We start from the raw sequence: 16,439 nt of genomic DNA, 5'->3' as shown, positions 1-16,439 counted from the left end.
TTGATAGCAGTGAATGCCAGCCTTCTTTTCTTTGCTTGCCTGCCTCTGTTCGGCAGTCTTATCAATCTCTTTTTTCTTTGCGCGTCTTGGGTGTTCAAGGGTCCCCCTAAATCTCAACCAAACAATGAAGCCCCCATTTGCTTCTTTGCCTTGCATACAAAAGTGAACCACCAATATTTGCTTCCCCCATGCTTTTACCATACATTAATTTTTAGCCATAACCCAAGCAACCTCTAAAAATGGTCCTTTTTTAATGGGGGTGGGGTGGGGGCCTAAGCCGTTGCTAAGGAGTTGCTGGGTAGCTCGCAGTCTCGAGATAGCGCGGGGAGAGGACGGGAAAATGCAAGCAAGTGCGCGGCACTCCCTCTTGCCCTTCGGCCATCCCAGAATGCTGCGCGCGGGTTGCAGGTGGGCGGGGCTCTCGCGTGATCTCTGTGGTACGTCTGAGGGAGGTGAGCGGCGGGTGTTGAGGGGATTCTGGGTGGGGGAATAACCGAGTTGAGGGGGAAGCGGAGAGGGTGATGCTTGATGCGACGTGCGTTGGAGTGAGGCTGGCTATAGGGATGAAGATGAAGAAGGAGGAGGGAGGTGCAGACGCTGTTTTAAGGGTACAGTAAAAGCGGGGGCGGGGAGTGGGCTGTTACATGGGAGTCGGGCTAGCCACGGGCTGCTTTCCTTGCAGGGTGAGAGGAAAGAATGGGGCTAGGAGTCGCCCAATTGCGTGCCTGCCTAACCAGTTTTCCTCGACACCATCGCCATGTATGGGTGCCATTTGGTGTGGGTGTGTGGCTTCCACGGGTAGCTCTCCTGTGCTTTTAAGCCGTAACGCTGTGGGTAGAAGCTCAACAGGGAAAGCTTCACCTGCCCTTGGCAGGTTTATAGTGATGGGGAAGAAGGGATGCGCTGGATCAGACAGAAAGTTGACTATATTTATTCTTCCCTTCCCAAAAAATCATATTTCCATACTAGGGTAAAGCTTCACCTCTTGAGTTTCTGCCTGCTGTTGTTGCTGCTTAAGAAAACAAGATCCTACTGGTGGTGCTTGTAACTGGAATAATTGCACATTCTTCACTCATTTCTGTTTCTCTGTTGTTTCTCGTGTGTCATATTCATCTAGATTGTACACTCCTCGAGGCAGGGACCAACCCCCTCAGGCTCTGTAAAGTCCCATGCACACTGATGCTGCTATACAAGTCTGTTATAATAATAAAATGGAGGAGTAATGATTACAAGGATCTGAAAGCAGTAGGGGGACCTTGACCCAGTGATGGCAGGAACTGAGAGATGTTAAAATTTGGCTGTGGGAGAGAGAAGATTGGGCAGGGAAGCTCAGGAAGATATTGTTTAGATAAGAGCTGGGTTAGTCTTTAAAACAGTCACAATGAATGGTGTGGGCATTAATAGACACTAGGAGAGAGGGGAATTCAGTTAAGGAGGTGCTTGGAAGAAGGGCAGTGTAGGTATGAGCTGAACTGAAGGGTAGAAATGGAGGTAATACCAAATTGGAGATGGGTCTTGGGGTGTGTTGTTGAAGCAACAGTAAGAACAGGGCTGGGCTGTGATGTGTAGGATTAAAATAAGTCAGAAACTTTATTTAGCAGTAACTGCAATGAGATGTTTTTAAGAAGCCATGGGGAGTTGGAGGGGAACATGAATTGCCTTGCAAATAAGTCCACCAAGTCATTACTAACAATCTGCCTATATATGCCTTTGTTAGTCATTTATGGCCTAAAATAAAATAAAGGGCCAGTTTTTGTAATACTTCCCTGCCTGGTTGCCTGTTCATGATTTGTGCATGCCTTGGGAGAATGGGTATTTATTTACAGGCTGAGCTACAAAGAGGAGCTGCAGAATCTTGGGTTGGGTCAGTGCTTATTGCTAGGTGGGGTGCCGAGGCAGGTTAGGAAATGATCCTAGTTGCCTGGATGGCACTCAACTGGCCCATCTTCCTGGAAACAGTGAGCTGATAACAAAAAAGATGGGATAACTAGGAAAATGTGCAGTAGTTCACATTGGATTATAGCTTACTTCACATGCTGCATTTTACATGTACTAATGTAAAGGTGAAAGCAAACGTGTTTGGAAGGCCGTGTATTATAACCTACTCTTGTTAGAAAGATGCAGGTTTGGCTGCCCTCTCAGCACCCCACCCCCACGTTAATTGTGTGCACAGTGGCAAACCTGGGCTTATTGTCATGTGTTGTGTGAAATGGCCCCTTAATGATGAACTGTTCATTTAATAACACTCTTTGTGCCACTCTTATTGTAGGATCTAAAGCAGGGGTGGGCAACCTGCGGCCCTCCAGATGTTGCTGGATTCCCATTCCCATCAGCCCCAGCCAGAATGGCCAAGGGTCAGAGATAGTGGGAAGCTGTAGTGCACCTGTAAATGGAGGGCAATAGGCTGCCCATCCCTCATCTAAGAAATGGTAGACTGCGCATGCAACACTGTGGTCATGACTTCTATACAGTCCTACTTTCTCTTGTGTTGCTGCTGCTGCCAGTAATACTTGCACGAATGTAGCTCCTTCTGCTTCATCCAACGCTTAGCCTACCAACCAACATGTGTCAAACTCCAATACATTCCCCTAGTAGCCAGACCTTTGTTCATCATTTGCCATTTCTCCAGTTCAGGCTTCAGACTTCCGACTTCCCTCCCATTGGCATTGCAGTACTTGGACTGGTAGAACACTAGCTCCTTACTAATTTGTTTTGCTTCTATCACATTCTCCAGTGTTACTTTTTTATAACTTCTGCTACTTGAACCTTCCCATGGTAGCTGACCCTGTAGACCCCCTGGGTCAAAATGTTCTTCATTACAGGACCGCAATAGGGGGATTTATCCATATACTCATTCAGTGTTCAAGTATTATCTAGGATAAATTCTGTCCCTAATTTCAGAACCTCTGTTGTAACACTATAGCACAGCTTTGAACATAGCATTCAAAAAGCATCCTCCCTGTTTGTCCTAAGAACTGGGTGTAGGGATTGTGTTTGGCAAGCAAAAGTGAACCGATCAGATATTAATAGTTGATTAACAAACAATATTAAATATGGCTGATGTGTTTAGTGAACATTAACTTAGTGAACAATGATTTCCTTTGCTGCTAGCATTGCAAAACTAGTCTGCTTTGATAACTGAGTATCATGTGCTGATCTTCCTCAGAACAGCATGAGCTGCAAAGTTATATTTATCTTTTTGAAGATGTATTTATGAAAAGCAGAAAAGAGCAGACCGCCACACACACTGAGTGTTTCTGTTGGAGCCAGGACTGGGGGCGGGGGGAGAAGCAGGGTTGAAGAAGCCTTATATCAAAACAGGCATGACAGATGAGATGGAATAACAACTTGAAAAGGTCCTAGTTGTGAGCTTTGAAAATGTAGCCAAGCAGAAGGGGGAGAGTGGTATTGTGATGTCAAAATGGTGACAGGGAGTGCTATAAGAAACACAGGTTGCATCTAGGACACAGTTTGACACAACTTGCATGGATTTTGTTTTGTATGAGACAGTGAACCAGAGAAATATGTTTACAGATATTCTTACTTAGCTCTTAGATTTCTGTTCTGTTCTGTGATCTTTCTCTGTGATAATTACAGAATGACTGAAGACTTAACAGACAATGGACCAAATGTACCCTGATGGCATTTTGTGTGTGGAGGCATGTTGCTTGCTATGGCATCTGAGACTGAAAAGGCCCATGCTCTTCTCCAGTCATTCAGCACAGCTTCTGTCATTTCAAGCCTAGGATTGGGGTTTTTTTGCTTTGTAGCAGACAAACTTCTACAGTTTTCTTTCATTCAGCAAAATGACTGGCTGCGAGCACTCACTGATAATACTGTGCATGGAGTTGTAGGATTGTGGTCTTGGGCAATAGTGATAGGACTCAAGAAGAAAAGTGACTTTCCAGAAGTCATTTTAGCTGGCCTCCTCTCATCTGTCATTGATGTGGATCACTTTGTTCTCGCTGGATCTCTTTCATTACAGGTAAGGAAAACCATGGTTTAATAACCTGTATTTTCTTTTATTTATGCATAATTTGATCTGAAACTATTGGAAGCATTTTTAATGCTGATTTCATATTGAAACTAACCCTCAGATTACTTGGTGGTGCTAAGGTTTGAAAGGCAGACCTCAGTGCAGGCCATCCTGATGCGCCACCTCCCTCTTTTGTCTGTGCTGGATCTGATCAAAAAAATCTTGGATAGCTTTTTATGCCAATTGGTGTCAGAGCTAGGAGATACATTGCATTTAATTTTAAGGTGAAACGACTATGAATTTCATTCTAGAAATAAGAACAGGCAAGTGGTGTTCATGGTTCTCAGTTGAAAATCAAGTGGTGTATCTTAAATCTGAATCTTTCACAATGCCAGTGTGAGAGCCAGTGTGGTGTAGCGGGTTAGGATGTCGGACTGGGACCTGGGATACCAGGGTTCAAGTGTCCAATTGGCCATGAAGCTCACTGGGTGACCTTGGGCCAGTCACTGTCTCTCAGCCTAAACCTACCTCACAGAGTTATTGTGAGGATAAAATCAGGAGGGGAAGAACCATGTTTGTATATCACTTTGAGCTCCTTGGAGGAAAGGTGGAATATAAATGTATAAATAAATATATATTGATGAACCTCAAACCTGTTTCGTTTTGATGCCATTTCGGTTCTGCTCTTTGATAGTAATAGAAAATATTTCATCTGTGCTTAACTTGAAAGGAAATAACGTTAGCCTGTATAATCCTTAATACGTTTTTAGTCCTCAGCTTCAATAAGACTGAAACCATTGTAGCAACAGTATATCAGCCACGATATCAGCGCAAAATAAGCCCACCTCATACACATACTAAATAATTTGAAATATTACTTTATGCAAATAACAATGATTGGTGGGTTGTTGGTACTATAATGTTCAATTATGTGTTCTTTAAAGGGCTCTTTAAACCACACACATTTCATTTGGTTGCTTGTCAATATCCTTTGATTGTTTCGGTAAACCTTTTTTCTGTCTTTTCTCCACTTCATGTAGGATTGTAGCTTGGTTCATCACACCAGTGGTAACCATGAGGCATGATGGGGGAACACTGAGCTGTTCCATCATCCTTGCTGCATCTAGTGGAGATCCTGCTGTTCTCCCTTTCCCACTCTATGTTCCATCATGAAAACATCTGAAGTGAGATGTGTTGGAGGGGAGGGGGCATCACTTTATGCAAACTCATCATAAGAAGAGAAGCAGTAACAGTTTTTGTTGAGCAGTGTCAGTATATGTGGAAGCATAACCTACAAATTGGATTGTCACCTTCCACGTTCTTGAAGAGCCCCTGTGTGATAGTGTGCAGCTTTCCCCAAGAGTTTCTCTGCATTCTGGGCATCATTAAACTTCTTATGTTTCCATCTGTTACGTACTTTGTAAAATACAGGAGCCCTGGAAGGAAAAAGGTGACAGCCCTACATAAAAACATCTGATTTCCCACTGGTTGCTGCTGCTGTTGTATGCCTTGGTTGTGCTGTGCATGACCCTGGGTGGGAGACATCCTTGCCTCTTGGGTGTTTGACAGCTGCCTGTTTGCCTATGGAAAGACAAGAGACAATGCCACATAATGGATAACAGGCATGGGGTGGTAAATGACTAATTATCTTATCTGAATGTTTCAGGATGACTGCCATCTGAATGTTTTCCCACCCTCATTCCTCCTCCGTTGCAATTTCCCTAAAGCAGGGACAGGGAACCTGTCTAGGTGTTGCTGGACTCCAGCTCACATCATCCCTGACTATCAGCACTGATGGCTGGGGCTAATGAGTGTACAGCAACATCTGGAGGACCAGCCCAGGTTCCCCACCACTGTCCTAATTTAAATGTTTTGGAATTCACTGATGTGGGAAATGTTGTCCAGACAGTAATGGAGGTAGTTCTATCAGTCTCTGTCTCCAATTACTGTTCATTTTGTTCCATGTGCCCTGGCTGTGATTGTGCAAGAATGGACCAGAAATGTTTGGCTAGCAGTACCTATCAGTAGGATGCTTGACATTCACCAAGAAAGTGGCCATGCATCCTATGTTTGTTCCCGGTGCATGGTGTGAAGCTTTTCCCATCTGGGAGTTCATGGTAACAAGGTCCATTTTCCACACAGAAAGACGCATACTATCTGTTTAGTCCAGGAGTATTGTTACACAGTATATAAGGCCCTGTACAGCTCGGGATCAGACTTGAGAGACCACCTTAGCTTTTGTATACCCAGTGGGTCACTGGATTTCTGTAGGAGAGTTGCTCCTTTAAGTTCCAAAGAAATCAGAAGCCCTCTCTACAGTAACTCAGAGCAAGACTTTTAGTATGGCTGCCCCTGTCCTGTGGAACAGCATTCCTGGTGAGATGTGAGAGGCACTCACTATCTGCACTCTCCAAAAACAACTGAAGACATTTTGTTCCAATAGGTTTTTCCAGCTGGATAAATAGGTCTCTGCCATAGGTGTCCATTTTGTGTTGTTTTTAAATTACTTTTTGTAATTTTTTTAGCTGTTTTTATTCTGTTTTGTTAATTGTCTGGAATATGTGGAAGGAGATTGCTAATAATAATAAATATAGCTTCTCCATATTCCAGATGGATGAGGGAGAGGCTCTGCAGTAGTAAGTGTTTAAATGTTCTGCACACAATGAGGTCTTGTGGGGAGTTGGGAGATTCATACACTGAAGTATAACCTCCCCCTTATTTGTTTGTGGGCTCCTTCTCTGTGCAGGCCTAGTTGCCACCCTGGGCTCCTACTGGGAAGAAGGGCAGGATATAAATCAAATAATAAATAAATAAATAAAACTGTGGAGCTGAGGTTTCTGGTAGGTGTTGTATCTGGAGTCCTTAGAGTACCAATAAGGGGTATAAGAATATAAATTATATATATGTATGCATGCTCTTTCTTTTTTATAGGCCATAGCTATTTGTTCAGACAAAGTGTTCCATATATGCTGAGTGTCCTTTTCACCAAATTTCTCATTTTTGCACTTGTATTCTCATAGCTCTGTACAAAGAGTAATCCTGTGGCATGTGCGTCACTGGATTTATACCATGATTGACTACATGATAGTCAGAATCTTATCCTCCAAAGTGGTGGGGATGGGGGTGGGAGGGAGACTGGTGTGTGAGGCTCTCCACTGATTTTAGTGGGTATATTTTTATATATAGCACTTATTTTTGTAGCCATATCTTTGGATCCCCTGAGGAGGTATGAGTGATCCCTGAGGAAGGATAATTTTGTGATTACAGCAGCTACTTCTCTTCTACCACGCATCTGTATCCATCCCTTTTCCCCCTAGCATTGTCATTGTCATATCAGCTAGTACTTTTGCTGTGCCAGACTTCCTCCAACACAACAGCTTTGCCATGCTGGCATGGATTCACTGTGATGGTGTAACTTTGTGTTCCACTATTATAAGGAGATTTGGTTGTGATGCTGTCCTTGTCTAACCAGTGTAACGGACAGAAAGTATCTGCTGGAACTCTTTCAGAGCTGCTATTGTAAGGGATCACAGATTAATATCAAGTTAATATTGACAGAATGCATTGAAGGTCCGCATTTCATTTTTCTTGGCTTTCTTCACCTCTTTTTGTGCGTGATTTGATGAAAAGGAGATGACTCTTTTTAAAGAAAATATGAAACAAAAAACTAGCTTTCTAAGAATTTTGATGTTTCATTTGGAAGATCCATCCTGTCTTTTTAAGCAGGTGGAATTGAAACAATTTCTTTGCATCTTTTTCCAGTAGATGGCACACTTCCCAAGAAATACAAGTGCAGACTACCGTATATTCTGGCATATAAGACGACTTTTTAACCCAGGAAAATCTTCTCAAAAGTCGGGGGTCGACTTATACGCCAGGTGCTGAAAAAGAGCGGGAAAATTAAGTCAAAAAATGGCGGACAATAACGAAGCGGCAATGGCGGGCGGGGGTAGAGCCGCTTGTGCTGCAGCCGCGGGGCCGATAAGCAAGGTCGCGGCGCAGAAAATCAATAAAGGAACGGCTAGGTAAAAAAGGCAAGAAAGCCGCCGCCGCTAAGGAAGCAGGAGGAGTCAGCCGCAGCCGCCGTATGCAGGGACCGTTGCGGCGCGAAACTGTCAGGCAGTGAGGCTCAAGGCAGTCCGAGATAAAAGCCGCAAAGGAAGAGAGAGAGCCACAGCCGCAGACTCTCAATGAAATATTCCCGGGACGGGGGAGACTCAAACGGCCAGGAACGGGAGGGAAATAACGACGGGAGCTGCAGCCGCAAGCTCCCGCTGGGAATAGAGAGAACCGCAGCCGCGGTCCCTCTGATGGCCGTTGGATGAAAGGCTGGGAAAATCAACAGCCCGGGCTACAGGGAACCCCCCCAAGGGAACTCCCCAGGAATGGAAAACATGACGTTAGATACAAGACAGAGGGAAGGGAACACTTGGTAAACACACAGTTCACAAAACCTCCACACTCTGTCAAACAAATACAGCAACAAAAAACACAGAAAACTTAGCTAAGCTACGAGTGGGAGGGGCCTGACGCCCCTAGTCTTGACTTCAAAGACATTCTTGCCTTCGCACGATAGGCTTTGTATACAACAACCAGCCAATCGCCGGTAAGGTACATCGCTTGCATGTCATAAGCAGGGGTAGTCTTATACGGCGAGTATATCCCAAACTCTATATTTTAACTGGAAAAGTTGGGGGTCGTCTTATACGCCCAGTCGTCTTATACGCCGGAATATACGGCACTTTTGCATTTAGGTTTCTTATTTTCATACTTTTATTTTGCTTCTCTTCCCTTTCCCCCCTTTCATCTAAATTAAAATGGCAGAATTATTATATTTTTAATTTGTTTTTACTTGGATTGATTGATTGATTTAAACAGATTGTGCGGAATCTTTGATCCTCTACAAATGTTGCTGATCTGCATCTCCCATCAGCCCTAGCCAGCATGGCTAAGGCTGGGGATGATGGGAGTTGTAATTCAACACCATCTGGCAGGCCAAAGGTTCCTCACACCAGATATAAAACATTTTTCTCCTGCTCTTCAGCCGCAAACTACTCCCAGAGTGGCTTACAAATTATCAGTGATTTACTGTATTGTTTGAGGTTGTATGTTAAAAATGGGCTGTATTCAACATAGTGCTAGATAATTCCATCAGTGCAACAGACCAATCTCCATCTCTTCCTCCTGCACACTCCCTAAATCTCTTCTGGGGTTTTCCCCTAACCCTCCAGAGCACATTTGGGGATTGTGCGGTAGGGGGAGGAGAGGAGGGAAATCACGTTGCACTAGTGCTAACCCTTGTATATTAGTTCCATGCATTTTGAGTAGTTGAACATCCCCAAGATTATATCTGAAGGTTTTTGTTCAGTTTGGATTGATGAATCAAATTACTGAAAAGTAATAACAGAAATGTATGAGAATGGCACTATTTGACAAACTGTTGTTGTTGTCATTTATATCCCATTTTCCAACTCATGAGTTGTCCAAGGCAATTAAGAACAAACACAAGAATTTAAAAAACAAATAAAAAGCAATATGGCTATATTAGTCGCTTTAACCTGACTGAACAGAGGCAAAATCCACATAGTCTAGAATAGCCTTTCCCAACCAGTGTGCCTCCAGATGTTGTTGGACCACAACTCCCATCAGCCTCAGCCAGCATTGCCAATGGTCAGGAAAGATGGGAATTGTGGTCCAACAACATCTGGAGACACACTGGTTGGGAAAGGCTGGTCTAGAACCCAGGCTCCAGCAGTGATCCGCTACATGATCCTGGGAATTCACAGGCATGGCATGTTGATAATAGCTATCCTCTACTGCAGCCTTCCCCAATCTGGTGCCTTCCAGATTATGATGGACTCCAACTCCCATTGGCCCCAGCAAGCATTGCCAGTAGTTAGGGATGATGGGAGTTGTAGTCCAGGACGTCTGGAGGGCAGCAGGTTGTGGGGCAGCTTCTCTGTTTTGCCTCCAGCATTGGAAGTACTAGAAGTATATTGTTTCTGATCATGGCAGTTCTACTTTAAAAAAATACCAATATAGAATAGGTAGTAGAAGTTATAGCAAAATGCAGAAGAGCTATACAAAAATTAGACAATAATTTATAAACCATCTCAAGTGCCAAATGTTTTTGAAAGAACTGAAAGGAATATATTACATCAAAGCATAGAATAGCAGAGAAAACTGGGGCACACAAAACATGAAGTATACAAAAATTGATCATGGAGTCCTTTTTAGGTTGTATGATGGTTTCTGTCAAAATGGAGATAAATGAAGTTGTAGCTGTTAAGGGTCATATAAATTGTTGTAATTCAGGCTGCCACTGTATACTGTGTTTTGTTTTGTTGTTTTCACTTAGGCTGCCCTGACTCTTTCACGAAGACCATTCCTTCACTGTTCTACTGTGATCCCTCTTGTGTGTCTGACATTAAAGATTATTATGCACCTTTTCAAGCTGAAGGATTCCTGGTGCTTTCTTCCCTGGATGCTGTTTATCTCCTGGACTTCGCATCATATTCGAGATGGAATTCGTCACGGCCTGTGGATCTGCCCGTTTGGAAAGACTGCCCCCTTGCCTTACTGGCTTTATGTGGCAATCACGGCATCGTTACCTCATCTCTGTTCTTTTATTATGTATTTAACAGGAACAAGCGAACTGATGGCGATTAAACATGGTATGCATATTGATGTCTAACATTAGTCTAGAACAGTTGTGTTTGCATCACTGAAATAATTCCCTCGTGATTTCTGAGTTAGGTCTGACCTGAAGTTTCAGAGCCTATTATAGCTGCTTTATTGATTCTCCGAAGCCTCTGCTGCACAAGGTAATGTAACTGATTAAATGTCCAAGTAATCTGTGCATTAGCATCTCCTTCTGTACATTTTCCTTCTTTTTAATTCCAAGATTAAGTATTTTGTAACATATCAATAATAGCTGCTGTCCCTTCCTGTGCCAGTCCCTGGTGGCTGAATCAACCCCTAGCTCTTGAATTCTGGTTTCAGGAAGCAGGCAAAATACATCCCTCCCTTCCCAGAATCTGCATTTTATGGCCAAAAAGGGCTAATAAACTTGGGGACAGACATAGCTGTTATATGGCTGTTGGGGCAGGGGGATTTCTCCCAGGCAGCAGAGGAAACGGGTGCATATCCTTCACCCCAGTGCACATTTAGCTTGAAAAAGTTAATAATGGATCAAATGGGAAGCAGAAGAGGTCATTTTTCTCTGTGCAGACACTGCTGGATATTTTCTTAGTGACTCCTTAAAGTTCCCTTGCTTCTGTCTTCTCTGCTATAGGGCCTTTATGCTAGTCATTTTCTGCTATTAGTATTTCTGTTTTCTGAGCCTTATTTAATTGTAATTGTCTTAAGTACATTACTTCGAAGATTGGAAGCTCGTATAAAGAGCATTACATATTGTTTAGAAAACTCTAGCAGCAGTGGTTTTGTACTTTAGATTAGTGGTCAGCAGCTGGAAGTCTTAGAGCCAAGGATGGCTCATTGAGGAGCATTGCTTGTCTAGAGGCAAAAAAGGTGAGGAAAAAATTGTGTGTCTGGCAACAGAGCACAGTAACAGACCCAAGTATTCTGTTTGTCACTTAGAGATTTTACATTCATATAAAGCAATCCTAACTACATGAAGCTGATGTAACTTAGGCTCGCCTAAGTTACCCCTATTCCAAACTGTTCAGGAGCCTCTCGAAAGGCTACTGCCAGCCGAACTAGCGGATGACTGTGGGCCCAAGTTTTGAGGATTGGGCCTTGGGTCACATGACTGGGCTGAACAGGGTTAGGAATATGTGTAAGTCTCTTCCTGCCCTGTTCCTCACCCACCACTCTCCTGGGATGCCCCTTTTTGGGATTTATAAGTTACCCCAGTTTAAGTTCTGCTGGCTGAGCCAGGGTAAGGGACTTGTACCAGCATAGCCCCAGCTCAGCCAGGAGCACTCAAGATCCTATAACTCCAAATTCCCAGTGGATCTTGGGTTTAGATGCATTGGTAGTATTTAAAATATTTGAAAGATTAGGGATTTCATTTTGAACAATGTGAAAGGGATTAAACAAAAATGCTTTTATCAGAACTTTATTTGTGGTATAATAACAGTTTTAAGGAATTTCACTGGAATTATAACAAAATTAAATCAGTGCTGGAAAGGTATCTGCAGTTTGAAAGGTTTTCCATTTACTGTACAAGTTCTTATTTATTTGAGTACCTTTCCGTGAATATTAATAATAATTCTGACTCACAGAAGAATACAGAACTGTATAATTTTATGTTGTTGCAGTTCATCAAGCACTGTTGATGAATGGCTTCCCGCATTTTTTAAATCTATAATACGAAACAGCTGCTTTTAAAATACAGTGATTAAATTCAAGAAGATGGAATTAATGGGGGGGATGTTTTTCCCACCTTCAGCAGTTTTCCAGAAGAGCACTCTTAAGTTAAAACCACTGTAAACATATAGTTTCCTGTTATTTAAAAAAGCTTTCTAATAGCTGTCAGTTCTTCTTGCAAACCTTAGCTGTTGATGCTTTTACAGAGCAACTTCTGTATAGGTGGACACCTAGAATAATAAGTAGTTAAGACAAAAGTAATGAGAAACCTTTGCACATTTTGTGCGCCTTTCTTGTGGTCATGTGTGAGCTAACTTCCCCACAGCTCAAAACATGGTGCATGTTTGCTTATCACGTTAGAGAAGCCACAGTTGCCATATTCTCAAGTGGAAAGATTTAAAAACACAGAACCTGCTTGGGACGAGATACACAGGAGCCATAGTTCTCATACTGGGGCAGATTACGAGCATGGTCTAGACAAAAAGGAAATTGCTTTTGTGTGTATATACATTACATAGCAGAATGTACACTTGACAGTGAGCTCCACTAAATTTTGGTGCACTCTTGAATATACCTCTATAAAGCTTGTGTTTCCATACGTATCTTTCATTTGCACATTCCGTTTTTGGTGTAATGCTTAAAAAATCCTAGCTGTATACATTTTTAGGTATTAACCTAAAAAGTCTAATGCATGAGTTGGCCCTCAACCAGAAGTGTCAGCAGGACCATTGTGTCAATCAGACAGGTTGTGGGAAACTTCTTGAGTTCCTGAATCTCCCAGCAAATTCCTTTATGCCTTAATGTGAATTGCATGCCATAGAAATCTTGCATGTGACTTTTTTAAGTTAGTGTTACCCTGAGAGAAACAAAGTGCTATGAAAACTGTTCATCTATATTTTATATCATTGCCATGCATTTTGAAGAGTTAAACCATAAACTCTTCCAGACTTGTTTTATATGTGTTGTTTTAAACCATAGGGTACCAAATGTTACCAGTTAAAACCCTGTACTGCACAATAATTTTTAATTAGGATACAGGATAAGTTTAACTTTAGCTGCATTCCTGAAAGTCAATATTTCTGAAATCCTTTTATTTGCTGTCTTTTAAAAAATGAATGACAGCACCTCTTTACTATGTTAACTTGTACTATAAGAGCATTACATTTTGTTTCACTATATATTCGTTCATTGTAAATTAAGGGATTTTAAGCATCCTGATTAGGGCTGCATCCTATATGTAATTACCTGGAGAGAGACTCATTGAACTCAGTGGGACTTACTACCATAGGATTGCTCTGAAGTAGCCCCTCATCCCAGTGTTTCATAGTCCTTATCCAAAATAAGAAAATACTCTTAGCTTCTCTTCTTCCCCCCCCCCCCCAAGGAAAAGCTCAGTAATATTTGTGGGCTAACCCGTGGCTCTCCAAATGCTAGCTGGGACTGATGGAAGTTGGAGTCTGACAACATCTGAAGGGCCACAAGTTAGCCACCGCTGATTTATTCCTTGTGTCTAGGATTTGCTGCCATTTATACTTTCTATAAAAAAAAATTATACCACTTTGTTTATATGTTAGAGGTTTTTATTAAGCTATCAAAATACAACAGTATTCAATAAAATTTCGTAAAACCTAGATAAAAACAAAATGCAACTGTATAGAATCCAGGAAGCTTGGGTAAACACCTCTTTTTAAGAGGCGTTACTGTCTCTCCCTCACAAATTACCCAAGAGAATGCATTCTTAGGGTGAATGTTACCACCAAGTGACAATCAGCTGGTCATGGAATAGCCAGTAGGGTCTTCTCAGAAGAGCTAAAAGATCAGCGGGGAAAGGTGGGAGTAGGGAGGCAGTTTGCTAGGTATCCTAGTCCCAAATTTTGTTAGGGTTTTAAAAATCAACAATAAAACCTAGAACTTGGTTTGGTAGCTAGTTAATAGTCCTTGGTGATATGAGCTTCTCTTCTGATTCACTGTAAATTGTCTTATACATGCTGCATACAAATGTATTAGCAACAGGCCAAATTATCTATCTGTATCCGCAGACAGGAATTCTTGAGACTTTGTGGAGATTCTTTGTTCATTTGGGATTTCTTCTTTTCTTTTTTTAGCTCCATATATAAGTTATTATAACAGGAGACTGATAGTTCCAATTAACTTTCATCCTAAAAATTCATTAGTTCTTGTAAATTCTTGAAGAAAGGTCCACGGTATAGAAATATAGCAAATACTCTGTAATCCATTATTATAGATGTCATACTGGGATATTCCTGAGAGAAATTCTAACATGGTAAGAATAGGAATAGGATGCAAAATGACTTCTTAGAACTGTAGAGTGTACCAGACTATTTGACTATAAAGTATACTAGGGCTCTTAGGACCATAGAGTATACCAGACTGCTTGACCATAGAGTGTATTCTCTAGGACAGCTTTTCCCAACCTTGGGTCCCCAGATGTTGCTGGACTACAGTTCCCACGATTCCTGACCATTGGCCATGCTAGCTGGGGCTGATGGGAGTTGTAGTCCAGCAACAACTGGGAACCCAAAGGTTGGGAAAGGCTGCTCTAGGATTCTCAGGGCCATAGGGTATACCAAGCTATCTGTCTCAGGCAGAGGTCTTTCCCATCACCTGCAAGCTAATCCTTTTAACTAGAGATGACAGAGCTTCAATCTGGGATCTTCTGTTTGTGAAGCATGTACTGTACCATGGAGTGATGGTTCTTTCTTGGTCCCTCCTTCAAGGCCAGAGCGACTGCATTGCTGTGAAAAAAGAAGACCTATAAAGAGATTTTATAAGTATTTAGTAGTGTATGTTATTCCAAGATGAATTAATTCGATAGTTCTCAAGTTGTATTCCAGATAACGTTGAGGTTTCTCAGTGGGAAGGTTAAGTGGAGCTTGTCCACCATTATTACAGTTTACCCACTGCTATCTAGCTATAATACACAGCCAGTGTTGGGTATTTCTCGGACTCCCTGTCAGTTCACACAGGACAACGATCAGGCACAGTAAGCCTGGCCAGCAGTAAGCCTGGCAAGCATGGCCAATGGCCAGGGATGATGGGACTTGTAGTTCAGAATATCAGAAGTTCCCACACTTGCCCTAAAGCACATCCCAAAATCTTATACAGTGCATAGGGTTCCTTGGATAGACCCATCAATGAGGAAAAGTTTTCTGATGACAGAAAACATAAATCATTGCATTGTTTGAACTTTTGCTACACAATTTACAAGTGTTGCGCTGCAGCCAACTCAGAAGGGACAGGAAGGGGGGAGGCATGAGTTTCAGGCACCTCCGCAGCCAGAAGAAGCAGAGTTGGGGATTGTTGTGTCTGAGCAGGATCGTGCGGGAGGGGGGCAGCCTGCTCTCCAGCAGGTTCCCACGAGTAATGCCCTTTCCGAGGAGCCGAGCACACCGCCCCCAGTTGATGCAGAGGACTTGTGGGGGGGAGCTTCAGAGTCAGTGCCAGCTCCTCCTTTACCAAGCAGTTCCCAGGAGGATTCCAGTGTGGCACCGCCCCCTGATCTCGAGCCCGTTGCTCGGGAGCAGGTGTCTTCAGATGAGCTGTTGGATGCGCGTCCCCTGTCTCCTCGTTCCTGTCGCCGCGAGAAACGGACAGGGCAAAGACAGGAATTACGAAGGAGTCAGAGATTACGTTCGAAAACATTTCCTATATAAGCCTGCCGCTCCCAGTGGGGGGTCGTTGAGTCAACTTCCTTCACACGCTGCAGAGCATGTCTAGAGTATAGTTAGGGACTCTAGTGAGTTAGCGTAGGGTTTCCTATGAAGCGCAATGCCTTTGATGTATCCATTACTCTAATAAAACGAGATTTACTTGCACACACACTCCAGCCTCATTCTTTCGGCTCTGGACGGGACAGATTGACTCAACCACCATCCCTACTCGAACCTGTTCCCATGGCGGATGACATGGACCAGAACGGAGCAAGAGGGGAGTACCTATCACCATGGAAGCTTTGTATGCTGAGATCCAAAACCTCCGAGTGACTACGCAAGCCCTACAAGCCGAGAACCAAAACCTCAGAGCCGCAACACAAGCCTTGCAAGTGGATAACCAGAATCTCCATGCCTTGGTCGCCCAAGTCCAGGCTGTGCCTCCCGGGTCGGCAGCCCCT

At 43.0% G+C, this 16,439-nt stretch overlaps 1 protein-coding gene across 4 annotated transcripts; it reads left to right on the top strand.

The window, feature by feature from the left end:
• Positions 1–343: 343 nt before the first annotated feature.
• Positions 344–15,102, top strand: TMEM267 (transmembrane protein 267). Of its 4 annotated transcripts, none has more exons than XM_061617404.1 (3): positions 344–437; positions 3,598–3,985; positions 10,335–15,102. In XM_061617404.1, the coding sequence occupies exons 2-3, from the start codon at positions 3,662–3,664 to the stop codon at positions 10,668–10,670; spliced, it is 660 nt and encodes a 219-aa protein (XP_061473388.1). In that variant the 5' UTR covers positions 344–437; positions 3,598–3,661; the 3' UTR covers positions 10,671–15,102. The 4 variants fall into 4 exon arrangements, with proteins under 4 accessions (XP_061473388.1, XP_061473378.1, XP_061473359.1 ...); XM_061617394.1 differs by having other exon boundaries at positions 346–452; XM_061617375.1 differs by lacking the exon at positions 344–437 and adding an exon at positions 478–608.
• The last annotated feature ends 1,337 nt before the right edge of the window (positions 15,103–16,439 follow it).

This window comes from Rhineura floridana, chromosome 1, assembly GCF_030035675.1.
Source record: "Rhineura floridana isolate rRhiFlo1 chromosome 1, rRhiFlo1.hap2, whole genome shotgun sequence".
Classification (NCBI taxonomy): Eukaryota; Metazoa; Chordata; class Lepidosauria; order Squamata; family Rhineuridae; genus Rhineura; species Rhineura floridana.
The sequence above is the reverse complement of the archived record's forward strand: the minus strand, read 5'-3'. Positions and strand labels throughout refer to the sequence as shown.

Bases quoted from the DNA above. Each gene is read 5' to 3' on its own strand.
- TMEM267 (XM_061617404.1), top strand. From the start codon at position 3,662: ATGTTGCTTGCTATGGCATCTGAGACTGAAAAGGCCCATGCTCTTCTC. The intron at 3,986-10,334 runs GTAAGGAAAACC...GTTTTCACTTAG, and splicing joins CTGGATCTCTTTCATTACAG to GCTGCCCTGACTCTTTCACG.